General features: G+C 37.2%; 2 protein-coding genes across 6 annotated transcripts in view; both read right to left on the bottom strand.

Moving 5' to 3' along the window:
- Positions 1 to 3694, bottom strand: part of LOC117301422 (fasciclin-2-like) — a 35757-nt gene extending 32063 nt beyond the window's left edge. For 3 of the 5 annotated variants that reach the window (XM_033785401.1, XM_033785399.1, XM_033785398.1), the window contains exon 1: positions 3522 to 3694. In XM_033785401.1, the coding sequence (XP_033641292.1) occupies positions 3522 to 3573 (52 nt within the window). In that variant the 5' untranslated portion in view covers positions 3574 to 3694. The remainder of the gene's footprint in view (positions 1 to 3521) is intronic. The other 2 variants (XM_033785403.1, XM_033785400.1) reach the window with 1 other exon arrangement.
- Positions 3695 to 5479: 1785 nt separating this feature from the next.
- On the bottom strand, positions 5480 to 13197 carry LOC117301279 (gamma-aminobutyric acid type B receptor subunit 2-like). Its single transcript, XM_033785164.1, has 10 exons — positions 13154 to 13197; positions 12638 to 12718; positions 11903 to 12053; positions 10846 to 10978; positions 10284 to 10397; positions 8589 to 8711; positions 7913 to 8090; positions 7198 to 7361; positions 6506 to 6622; positions 5480 to 5565 (listed from the first exon to the last, which is right to left on the bottom strand). The coding sequence occupies exons 2-10, from the start codon at positions 12696 to 12698 to the stop codon at positions 5521 to 5523; spliced, it is 1086 nt and encodes a 361-aa protein (XP_033641055.1). The 5' UTR covers positions 12699 to 12718; positions 13154 to 13197; the 3' UTR covers positions 5480 to 5520.
- Between the last annotated feature and the right edge of the window lie 680 nt (positions 13198 to 13877).

The raw sequence follows: 13877 nt of genomic DNA on the forward strand, positions 1-13877 counted from the left end.
TCATAACAAAAGAAGAAGTGGGTTGCACTGGTTTTTCTCACGCAATGGGCAAAGTGAGAGTGGTTTTATTAGGGTGAACACACAGCAGCTTTTTCTCTGCTTATAAAATTGTAACCGGGTACAGTAGTGTTAAGGAAGAGTCCTACATGTACAAGTAACATTCAATATAGGAAGTGAATGATTTCCCAATGTATAGTTTGTACATCGTATGTCATAGAAATGCTAAACAAAAAGTATCAGTTGCTACCCAAAAAAAAAAGACATGATTTGGTTCTCAACATTAGCATCCAGTGTGCGCAAAGCAAGTTCAGTTAAAACGTAAAAGAAATTGCTTGCAATATTGCTTGATAAAATCGTGTAATAGGGACCTATTTGTACATCCCACATCATTGTAATGTCAGGAGAGCATTGTTTAGAACAAACAAGTAGGCTACAGTACAACTTGGAGAGTACAACATTGCAAACCGTACAATGTACTTCATATACTTGCACAATCACAATGCCACAATACAATATCACTTTGCGATGTCAACTGTCGTGCTAATTTTGTATTCACGTTCAAGACCAAATTCCAAAGTACAATCGGTAACATGTTATGAATAACAGACATAGACTTTAGTTATTTATTGCCAAACAACGCCAATGGCAACATCACAACTCTCTATACAAACACAGTGCACCCAGTCATGGCAGTTCAATAACTCTGTATTATAACAGACCATGACCGCACTGAGTGGTACTGAATAGCAACTCCAAGTCTAGATAAACAACTTTTGTGAACACCACACAAAGGGGTAACAGGTATGGACAAAGGAACACATTTCAATGCACAATCTTCTGACCAGCCACATTCAGTATGCATTCATTTGGTTGATTTTATGCAATGCATTGAAAATGAGAAACCTCAAACCTCAGGGCACAGCGATTATTTCCCCTGCATACATTAATCAATGACACCCAGAGCAACAGACCGATCCTCTTAAGCTTCGCCCCATCCTACGTATTGACCAATCACAACCCATTACACAGCCAAAAGTCTGACACTATAAAGTCCGACATGCATGCGCGTATGCTTGATTTAATGCAATGCATTGAAAATGAGAAACCTCAAACCTCAGGGCACAGTGATTATTTCCCCTGCATACATTAATCAATGACACCCAGAGCAATAGACCGGTCCACTTAAGCTCCGCCCCAAAACGTATTGACCAATCACAACCCATTACACAACCAAAAGTCTGACCCTATTAAAGTGATTTTTGGGGTTGAACAAAGAATTGACTAGAGTAGGATTCGAACCAGCGACCTCCGGATTAACGTGCTGGCGCTCTACCAACTGAGCTATCTAGCCCTATATTGGTCAATTCTTTGTTCAACCCCAAAACAAAATCATTTACAAATTTACCCAGTCAGTTTCCCTTGTGGTTTATATTGATACTATTAAAGTCTGACATGCATCCGCGTATGCTTTTAGGGTGCGTGGCAGAGTTGTGCAGAATGGCATTGGAGAGGTTCACGTGTTCTTGCTCACATGTGCGCCATGGGCGGAGCCTAATGGATTGGTCTATTGCTTGAGTGTGGTGCCCTCTCAAGGTTCCAATACAAACTTACATTTAACCCATACTGTACAATGTGGAAGTGCCCCTTAAGAAAAATGATATGCCCCTTAGAGAGCGCAGCTCAAGGCCTGTACAAGTATTTTAATCTGGGCAAGTTTAAAAACATTAAAGTCACCTGGAAGTGGTATTTTTTCAAAATAAAGCTTTTGTCACTAATATATGTGTTTTGATGAGTGGAATGTGAATAAACAGTTAACTAAGGTTTTAAAAACTCAGTTCTTATGTTATTTACAAATTTAAGAGTAGACCCCGACCCGAGAGGGCGCTGTTCGTGACGTCAATCGAGGCAGACTTTGCCGTAATGCGTAGAGTAAACACAATTGCAAAGTACATGTACGGACCAAGTCGTGAGTCGGCAATGCCGACCAGGCGTATTGCTGCTGAATGCAGAAAAACACTTTTTGAAATGTACCAACTTGCGACTTGGATGTACATGTACTTTGCACGTGTGTTTACTATACGCATTGCAGGCAAAGTCTGCCTCGATTGACAAAAGGGGTAGGCGGAGTCAGCCCCCCAAACAACTTTATATATTTTTTAAACATATAAATCGTGACAAACAATTACTAAAAAAATTGTTTTATTGTTCGTAAGCATATCCTCTTATGTTTGAAAGAAAAAAAATATTTCCAGGTGACTTTAAACATTGTATGGTCCCTGTCTTTGATTGACCATATTTTCTTCAAATCTAAAAGTGCAGTTTCACAAAGCATTTGTATTTTTATAGGGCTCTTGTTTTATTATTTTGAACATTAAAGGCGCTGTATGAAAAAGGCAGTGTGAAACCGAAGGATAATTGATTTGTTTAATTTAAGTTTTGTTTCCGTCCACTTCCTTGTTTCTGCACACAGAAACCTTGCACACGTTTCTGCACACAGGAACCGATTCAGATTCACAATCGACATGATCGATAGGCTCTTTAATTATCAGAATTAACTTTTCCATCCCAGAATTCAGAGACCGTTTAAGATTTCTTTTTTTTTTAAATGAAAAGTTTATTTTTACGATAAAATAGACATTCTACAATATGGTCATGGCGGTGTACATTTCCCATGATTACAATAAATTATATTTTTAGTTAGAGGGAAATAAAGTCCGAAATTGTAATTAGCACAGATGCCATGTTCAGAGGCCAGCTATGCGTAAGATTTTTTTACCAGGTACATGTACATGTACCCTACAGTACCAGACTCCCTTCCCAAACTTTTTGTAATAAATAAATAAAAATAAAATCAAAAATAGGTCAGAGATAAAACTCACAAGTGATGACGCCCGACGACAACTGCCGGCAACAAATTAATTTTTTTGTATTTAATTAAATCAACAATAATTAAAGAAACTAATGAAAATGACAATTCTAGCTACTGACAAAACAAAGTAAAAACTTCCATATGGCGCCACCACTTTTTCATTAGAAATTAGAATAGATATGTGATGTGATCTAAAATAGGTGTAATTTACCTCAAGTCAATATATCCCTTTTTGTAAAAATGATTGAAACAGTGGTGGCGCCATACAGAAAGTTATCCCAAAACAAAACCAACATATTTTTACAGAACAAGACAAGCATTTTAATTTTGCAAGAGAGAGAAGAAAGAGGAAAGCGGTGCCAGAAAACTGCCAAAATGGGCATCATTTTTTATTTTATTTTTGGCGGGTGGATTGTTTTTAGTTCATGGCGAACTTGTAAGTAGACAGAGGACCAGCATTTCCTTTAGAATAGTGTAAAAATTAGCTTATCAATTTTAGTAACAGTATAATTTGACATGTTTGACGCGGACAATATGAAAGTATTGTCCGGAAACTGGACATATCCGTGACAGCACGTTGACATTTATATAGACTGAACACAAAAATTAATTGTAAAAATGTGGTGTTTTTATCGTTTTATTCGAACCTTACCTGTAATGCTTGAAGCGTACACAATCAGAAGTAATATCCTCCACGAAAACATGATTCTTAGCAATATTTACACATCAGAAACGGAGGGAAAAGAACGTTAAAACGTTCGTTTTAACACAAACGTTATCTCACTGCTGAATTTTTGGTGAAATTAATAATACAAAATGTCAGCCAATCAGATGACGTAATTTTGACCTTTGCACTTTTTGTTTGTTATAAAAAAAAGGCTGAGGTGCTGACTGGTACTGAATCACGCGCCTAAAATAGTAACTGTTTTGAAAACAATTATAGCAATATTGACGCAGAAAAAGAAAGTGTTTACCAACATTCTTTATATTTTGGGGTGTTTCAACGTTGAAACATGGTTGAAATAATGTCAAAAAAGGGCAGATAACATGAAGCAACGTAGTTGCTCAACAGAGGGCGCTCGTCATCTTTTTTGTGACCAATGTATTCTCTGCATCACTGCGGCAGCAGATTTATTATCTTGCAAGCCGAATTGCCATTGTCAATAAATACGGTGCTGCCCCCTGCAGTCGGGCTAGTGTAAAGCGGATGTCCCGCGGTAACCAAACTTATTCCTAGTAGGCATAATAATGTGAAACAGCGAATTCCCTGTGACACCTGCTCATGTTTCGAGGCGGGTTTTTTGCTCAAAATTCCACTGTGACAATGTATGTGCAAAGTAATTGACAGGTTCCGAACATACTTGTGAAATTTACGTGTACGGCTCACGGTGTACAATGAAACAGACGTTCTTTGTGCCCATCTTGGCAACTAAACGTAAATAACTCTGTTTACAAGAAGAACACACCACAAGATGGTAAAGCAAACTTTATTCAGAAGTTTGTACAATATCAGTTAGTGCTGCCGGGTTGAGGGCACTCTTTAAGTCTAACGGTCGCCAGATTCGGAACCATAGGTAGGTAGTCTGAACATCGGACGTACGCATTTCGAGGCCCGTGAATTTGCAGTGATTATGATTATATAAACCTATAGATTATACGTCAAATCGACGACAGAAATCAATTTGGCTCGTTTTCCCTACGTATCTCCACATAAGGATCACGGGGCCTTGAAGTATACGTCCGCTGTCAAACTGTATATAGGCACCGGTCTACGGTTCCGAATCTGACGACTTAAAGATGCTACGTTAGATTTGTTGCCGGTTTGACCCAACAATTTTGATTTAAAATTCAATAGGTATTTTGATTGGGGTCAAGAAAGTTACAAGCTTTCATTGAGCCATTGCTCGAAAAAGTCCGCAAATTATTAGTACCAGTGAAATAAAGTGCTCAAAATTAGTTTTTGTCGGGATCCCGACAAAATCACGTGACCAATTCTTATGTGTTTTATAAGAAATGTTTTTTGTCATGGTTCCTGACCATTAAAAGTATAAGTTCAACTTGTTTTCGTTAGAGCGGGTGATACTCTTTGAAATAACATTCATTAAAAATTGTGTATAAAAACGTAAAACCAAACTGAATTTTGCAGGAAAAAGGTAATCAGGACACTGAGGCCTTGGACATCTTCGGAAATTATCAAAGACCAGTTTCTCATTTGCATCTCATCTGCATAAAATAACAAACCTGTGAAAATTTGAACTCTTTGGTCGTCAAAGTTGCGAGGGAATAATGGGAGGAAAAACCCTCTTGGTGCACACAATGTGTGCTTTCAGATGCTTGAATTCGAGACCTCAGCTGATGTATTTTTGAGTGAGAAATCACCTCTTTTTTAAAAACTGGGTTACTTCAGAGGGGGGCCGTTTCTCACAAAATATTGTTATTACTACACCAACAGCTCTCCATTGCTCGTTTTAAGTAAGTCACATGCTCACAATAATTTTGTAGTTATTACCAGTGTCTTTAATCATTATCCTGCGTGCAAAAATGTTTAATAAGATCAGTGCATTCTCAAGAATAACGTAGTGCTTGAAGTTGTACACCGCGAGGGTCGTAGCAGTGTTTCACTCTGGCCGTCTATTACAGTCTAATTCATACTAAGTTGTCAGCTTCACACACAGTTCCCGAAGCACTTTTTGTCTCTGAGTAAACAAAATAATTATGAACAAACATAATAATAACTAAATGAATTCATTTTTTTTTTGCATATTCAGTGTTTGGTGATTAAAGATGCTATGTCAATATTTTTTGCCCCCCAAAACATTAAAAAATAGATTTTTTTGAGTGAATGGTATTTCAAAGAGTATCCCCCGCTCTACTTTTAATGGTCAGGAACCATGACAAAAATTTAAAACGTTTCTTATAAAACACATAAGAATTGGTCACGTGATATATTTGTCGGGATCCCGACAAAAACTAATTTGGATCCTGACAAAAACTAATTTGGAGCACTTTATTTCACTGCTACTAATAATTGGCGGACTTTTTCGAGCAATGGCTCAAATGAAAGCTTGTAACTTTCTCGACCCCCATCAAAATACCTATTGAATTTTAAATCAAACTTTTTGGGGTAAAATCGGCAAAAAATCTGACATAGCATCTTTAAAGCCATTATACACTTTCGGTACAGAAAAAAAAAAAAGTTCACAGATTTACAAATAATTTACAGGGTTTACAGAAGGTAATGGTGAAAGACTTCTCTTGAAATATTGTTCCATGAAATGCTTTACTTTTTGAGAAAACATTAAAACAATATAAATTCTCGTTCGCGAGAATTACGGATTTATTTTAAACACATGTCATGACATGGCGAAACGCGCGGAAACAAGAATGGGTTTTACCGTTATTTTCTCCCGACTCCGATGACCGATTGAACCTAAATTTTCACAGGTTTGTTATTTTTATATATAAGTTGTGATGCACGAAGTGTGGGACTTGGACATTACTGTTTACCGAAAGGGTATAATGGCTTTAACTTTTTCCAAACAGCACACATTTAAAGAAAGGGTATAATGGCTTTAACTTTTTCCAAACAGCACACATTTTAAAGATATATTCTATATAGGCAAAATGTTGTTTTACCTGTTCGAGTTTGGAGCGTAGTTCTGCAACCTGCCTCTCTGACTTGTTGCCATATCCCGTAGGATTAATCATACTCACACGAATGCTTTTATCATCGAGAGTGAACAACAGGTACAACTGTAAAATACAAAATAAATAAAGGTACAGGACACCTTTGATAATAATTGTCAAAGTCAAGTATTCTCACTTGGTTTCCCTACATTTATGCATAAAATAACAAACCATTGAAATAAATTAATTTCACTGAATGATTGCACAAAAAAATTACGTTTCTTCAAATTTCAGTATTCTCACTTGCTTTCCCTACATTATGCATAAAATAACAAACCATTGAAATAAATTAATTTCACTGAATGATTGCACAAAAAATTACGTTTCTTTAGAGGGAGCCATTTTTCACAGTTTTTTATATTATCAACAACTCATTTTTTTTTCATGTACGTTTTTATGCTATCAATTAATTTGAGTAATTACAAATTAATAGTGTCATAAAGTGCCTTGTTTAGAGTGTCGAAGATTAAAATAAATACAAACAAAAGAAAGAAATGTGTTCGACTTAATTTACATAAACGGTACAAAGGTCACTATGAATAAATTATAGTGACCTTAGTGCCGTTTATGTAAATTATTGTGTTTGGAAATCAGACCAATGTGTCTCATTATTTTTTTGATCGTACAATCAACTTTCTCACCTTTGGGATGAAATTTAGGAACAGCACAACTGTGTTGACCAACACAATGGCTGCTGAGGGAACCACATACGTCATGTTGACGTCGTCACCCAGTATGGTCATCGTTGGAACGGTCAGCGCGATGGTCAGTGAGACAATGTACACAGAGGCTGCGATGTATTTACCTAAATTTGTGGAGGAAAAATCGTAAATGTTGTTTTTAGGGCTTGTTCTTACTAAAGAACGAAGCTCTTGTTTAGAAGTTGGAAAGTATACTATTTAAAGTCACAAAGACCGGAAAATAAATGCCAGCATAATTTATGGCTGGTATCCTACTTAATTTTGCGTAGAGTATTTTGTTCAGCAGGTTTGTCCCCCGGCGATGCGGTCCCCCCCATAAAGGGTGCGTTCGTTTAGCTTCCCTGGGTCGACCCCGGTGTGTGGAGTTTTTTTTTCCAGGACGAACGTGTGCAGATAACTACCCACGTTCATCCTGGAATAAAAACCCGCCACACACCGGGGTCGACCCAGGGGAGCTAAACGAACGCACCCAAAAATGGCAAACTGTGAACAAGCGTTCTTCCGATAGAGCGCCCTCTTTTGAATCCTCCTTTTTTACCCCCATGTTAAGTTCTCACAAGGGGACACAATCTCCTGCCGACAGAATTCCCTGGCGCACCAGTATAAATTTCTGCCGGTGTTAGGGACATTATTATAGCCTTAAGAATTTACTTACTATCATTTAGCTGTGATATGCAAATATTTCTCGTTTCCCAGGCTAAGAAGAGGCCAAAGGTCAACAGAACACCTTTCACGCCGTAGAGGGCCATTATGAAGTACTGCCCATGGGTACTGGTGCAATACCTTACCACAGGGACGTTGAATATTTCCTTCTCGGGCTCAGTCATATCAAGCTGTTTAAATATATATATATATTTTGATACGGTTAAGCTGTTGGAATTATTTATTGGTTTACTTCATAAAACAACAATACAATGGATGTACAGTGTGACAACCGATAGGTTGAATTTCACGGGGTACATTACGAATCATTTCTTTACTTCAAGTAGCTTAAAATGATAAAGTAACACACAATTTGCAACAAGCAAGTAATCATATATAATACAACTAAAACAACTTACAATCAACCAACAAAATACCATTACAAGAATATGAATTCAACAAACAAAACAAAACATTGGGGATAAAGAACTCATTGTTGATACCAAGCAGTGTGTAAAAAACACGAAAAAAACAACACTTTTGAAACAGAATATTAATTTTATTGATATGACAATATTTCACTACTACGCAAGGTATTTTCACCATTGCTTCGTCCTTTGCATGGGTCGTACAGCCGTTGGTCCCGTTTGTTGTGTAACACACGTAAATTAATAAACCAATGCACTTACCAGTGGCTCCAAATTGATATTCGTCACCGCCGCTGTGTCCATCGTAATCCATAGGATGAAAATAGCGCCATCCACGACAGCAATCATCAACACCCCAAGTATAAGTTTCCAGTCAGGTAGATCCTTTGTTTGTTTGTTTGTTTGTTTGTTTGTTTGTTTGTTTGTTTGTTTGTTTGTTTGTTTGTTTGTTTGTTTGTTTGTTTGTTTGTTTGTTTGTTTGTTTGTTTGTTTGTTTGTTGTTTGTTTGTTTGTTTGTTTGTTTGTTTGTTTGTTTGTTTGTTTGTTTGTTTGTTGTTTGTTTGTTTGTTTGTTTGTTTGTTTGTTTGTTGTTTGTTTGTTTGTTTGTTTGTTTGTTTGTTTGTTTGTTTGTTTGTTTGTTTGTTTGTTTGTTTGTTTGTTTGTTTGTTTGTTTGTTTGTTTGTTTGTTTGTTTGTTTGTTTGTTTGTTTGTTTGTTTGTTTGTTTGTTTGTTTGTTTGTTTGTTTGTTTGTTTGTTTGTTTGTTTGTTTGTTTGTTTGTTTGTTTGTTTGTTTGTTTGTTTGTTTGTTTGTTTGTTTGTTTGTTTGTTTGTTTGTTTGTTTGTTTGTTTGTTTGTTTGTTTGTTTGTTTCGAGAAAAGCAGTAAAACAAAAGTTAAAAATGGAAAACATGAGGATTAGGGCAAACCCCTTAAAGTCACCTGGAAATATAAAAAAAAATCTTTCAAACATAAGAGTACATGCTGACGAACAATAAAACAATTTTTTTAGTAATTGTTTGTCACGATTTATATGTTAACAAAATATATAAAGTTGTTTGGGGGCTTACTCCGCCTATCCCTTTTGTGACGTCAATCGAGGCAGACTTTGCCTGCAATGCGTATAGTAAACACACGTGCAAAGTACATGTACGTCCAAGTCGTGAGTTGGTACATTTCAAAAAGTGTTTTTCTGCATTCAGCAGCAATACACCTGGCCGGCATTGCCGGAAAAAAAAACAATTTTCTTTTTTTTTGAAACGTACAAACTCACGACTTGGTCCGTACATGTACTTTGCAATTGTGTTTACTCTACGCATTACAGGCAAAGTCTGCCTCGATTGACGTCACGAACAGCGCCCTCTCGGGTCGGGGTCTACTCTTAAATTTGTAAATAACATAAGAACTGATTTTTTTAAAACCTTAGTTAACTGTTTATTCCATTCCACTCATCAAAACACATATATTAGTGACAAAAGCTTTATTTTGAAAAAATACTACTTCCAGGTGACTTTAAAGTACAGACTATTAATTTAGCCATAATGCGAGCTATATTTAAAAAAAAAATTGTCTGGTATACGTCACAAGTTACCACTTACATTTGAATTCCTCAGACTATAGAGACAGTGCTATGTCAGAATGGTTCGGTGCAAGCCTTTGCAAAGCAACCTCCAGATGAGCAAACCCTAGTACCATTGTGTCATGCACATCCATTCAGAATTGTGTATGGGTGTTCACATTCTCGAACGTAACTATGCAAAAGCTTGCCGGGAGTCATGAAACATAATATAGCAACTGTCTATTAAGTCGTAACGTGTGATAAAGCACGCACGTCAGTGTATGTACCAGACAAACTTGATTCAAATTCTAACACGCAATAATGGCTTATTGTTTCAGAACGACTCCAAGATAATTATTGACGGATTAAATTGTTCTATCCGTGTTTTTGTTTTTCCCTTACAATTTGCTTGAACTGCTTGACTGCTACGGTAAAGATTGCGTGTATACGGTAGGTCTTCATGAAGACAGAACCAAAGGCAAGAGACAAACCAACAGATATCAGCATTCGCTCAACCTGCAACAGCAGACATGTTTAAATTATTAATAAAGGCAGTAGACACTATTGTTAATTATTACTCAACATTATTTTTATCATAAAAACTTACATGGTATCAAGCAATGGAGAGCTGTTGATAGTACAAAACATTGTGAGAAACGGCTCCCTCTGAAGTAGCGTAGTTTTCGAGAAAAAAGTAATTTTCCACTGAAATAATTTTTTGAATTTGATTTCGAGACCCCAGAATTAGATTTGAAGGTCCCGAAATCAAGCATCTGAAAGCACACAACTTCGTGTGACAAGGGTGTTTTTTTTTTATTCTATTAATATCTCGCAACTTCGACGACCAATTGAGTTAAAATTTTCACAGTGTTTTTTTTTTTTTGTGCATAATGTTGAAGTGGGAAGACTGGTCTTTGTTAATTGCTCGGTCAAGGTGAGTGGCAAACATTTTATAAGAACTTACATGACACTTGATGACGATGGCCGAGTCAGTCAGGTTAGTCTTATCCCACCCTGAGGCAAAGACCGACGCGTAGAGAAGCAGACAACCGACCACAGTCAGGTTACTCAGGGAAGGGCTTGACATCTTGATGGCCCTGGAAATGGAATAATCGTTTTATAGACCTTTATCACGGTGTGGCCATCTTTATTTTACTCCATTCCAACTCATTGAAACCAAACTGAGGCTGGACGAAATAATAGTCTGGTGTCGTGTTTGCTCTATGGGTGTAAGCATTCATCACTACTGTGATTTGACACATGGAACATGACCAAGATGGTGACAGCGTGACAAACAAAGGTCTATTGTCGACCAACCTGGGTTCGAGTCAAAATAGTCAACTCTGTAGTTAATTAAAGTCAGACTGGACACTATTGGTAATAATTGTTCGCATAAAAACTTACTTGGCAACAAGCAATGGCACCACTGTTGATAGTATAAACGAATGTAAAAAACGGCTCCCTCTGATCAGAAGTAACGAGAAAGTTTTCGTGAAAAATGTAATTTTCCTCGAATTTGAATACGATACCTCAGAATTAGATGTAGAAATCAATCATTTGAAAGCACACAACTTCAGTGACAAGGGTATTTTTTCTTTTTATCTCGCAACTAAATTGAGTTCAATTTTTTACATGTTTGTTATTTTGTGCATATTTATGTTGAGATACACCAAGTGAGAAGGCTGGGCCCAGTTTCATAGCGCTGCTAAGCACAAAGATTTGCTTAGCACTAAATTTCTTCCTTGATAAAAACAGGATTATCAACCAATCAATCCTCCTTTTGTTGCATGTTGCTTCGTACTGGTATTCAGCTGTGGTGTGCTTGTCTTGAAAATCACGTGGAAATTTGGTTGGCGTTCCTGTTTTTATCACGGGAGAAATGTCATGCTAAGCAAATGTTTGTGCTTAGCAGCGCTATGAAATTGGACCCTGGTCTTTGACAATTACCAATAGTGTCCAGTGTCTTTAATGGTGCAACATGCATACGGTTTGAGCAACAAGTAATACTGTTATGATAGTACCTCCTATGTTTGTATTTGATGTTGATGAAGAGGAACGTCAAACCCATGACAGAGCCGAGTGAGGCGAGAGAGAAGAGCGTGATACGAGCTGTTGAAGATATCTCCTGGATCACTGTCCTTCTAGTAATACCGTCAACTGGGATGTGACCTCCTGGAAACATAAAACAATACTTCTGTTTTCAGTCATTGTTAGAATGATGCAAGCTATGGTCAAGTCACTGTCAATAGACTGGACCGGTACAACTTGGGTTACGAGAAAACTTACGAAAAAAATTTGAAGCCCAAATTGCACATTTGAATGACATCGATTCAAAACAAAAATGAATAAAACGCTCAATGAGCAGTAAAAATCCAAACGGGAATTTAGTTTTATTTATTTCCCACCCCTTTTCATCCCGCACCAACATCTACAACCCCCCCCCCCCCCCACAAGAATTACCCCTGCATGGAACAATCTTCCACTGCCTGTTGTCACTACCCCGCTCTCCCAGTTCAAAATCCACTCTTAATCTACCCTAGTTGCTTCATCGGTCAAACGCGTGCGTAATCTTGGCGTGATATCCCATCATGGGACTTTGCCGAGTAGTGAATCAGAACTAGAAGTAGAAGGTAGCAATATTTCAAGGGATGTTATCTACTATTATCATAATTTGACCGTGTGCGTTTTATGTAAATCTGTGCCCTCAACACGATTTTTGTTCTTACAAATGATGTAATGTTGCTTTAAATAATTACCTGCCCACATCAGCTCTGCACCCCCAGGTTGAAACTCCTTCGTCTGTACCTGGTACACCATAACCGTTTCATACTTGTCACCTAGAGCAGACGTAGACAAAAAATACCACAATATCAATTTCTGTATGGATAGATCAATAATTAGTACTACGTGGACTCGTTAGTTTTATTGTGTACATCTACATTTATATCGGATTAAAAAAATATCAAACGGTACCAAAACAAAGTTAGACTTTTTGCCTCTAAAGTGTTCTTTTGTTTAGGGTAAACAAAGTGTTTAAACAATAGCGATCCTACAAAGATAACCACTGGTTTCTCAATTACCAGAATAAGTTTTTTTCACCTAGTTACTGAATCACATTTTCGCGATTTCGAGCAATTTATAATCAAACACGTTAAATAAAAAAATAAAAAAATCGATTTGTGTTTATTGGCTGTGTTATAAAACCCATAAAGTTTGCACGGAAAATTTGATATAAATATTTTTTTATAAACTTGAAATGATAACCAACTCACCGTGAACCTGTTCCACGTAGACATTCTCCGTCTGCCTCCGTCCATCTTTTATATGTACTCGTCCCTAAATAAAGCAAACCCAGAACGTTGATTTTCCGAAGACTTTTTAACAAACCTTCAAGCTAAGGAAGGCACTGGGCACTTTGGTGGACTAAGTGTGCTAACCCATGTTTGGTGGCGAACTTGCATGCTGTTTTTTGTGGTTAAGTGTTAATTAATATGCGATAAGAAAATTCATATGGCACTTAAGTTAAAAGTGTATTATAAGTGTGTGCTATAACACCAACAGTAGCGTACGGAGCAGAAACATGGACAACAGCAAAACTGATAAAACAACAATTTCGCACAACACGAAGAGCAATGGAAAGGCAAATGCTATACATTTCTCAATTAGAGACAGGATGAAATGCACAGAAATACGAAAGATAACTGGAGTTAGAGAAATCACAAGGACAATAAAACAAGCAATGGAGATGGGCTGGACACACTGCCCGAAAAAATTACAACAGACGGACAACAAGAATGATTGACTGGCAACCAAAGGACAGGGAAAAGGAAAGGAGGTGGACTGAGAAGAAGATGGAGAGATGACATCAGGGTTTACGAAGAAACAACATGGACAAGAACTCAAACAAATAGAAATGAATTGCGTCTACATGAGGAGGGCAACATCTTACACCGGAAGAACACAGCCTAAATGATGATGATGCTGAATTATGCGAAC

The sequence above is a fragment of the Asterias rubens genome, chromosome 17 (assembly GCF_902459465.1).
Source record: "Asterias rubens chromosome 17, eAstRub1.3, whole genome shotgun sequence".
NCBI classification, from domain to species: Eukaryota; Metazoa; Echinodermata; class Asteroidea; order Forcipulatida; family Asteriidae; genus Asterias; species Asterias rubens.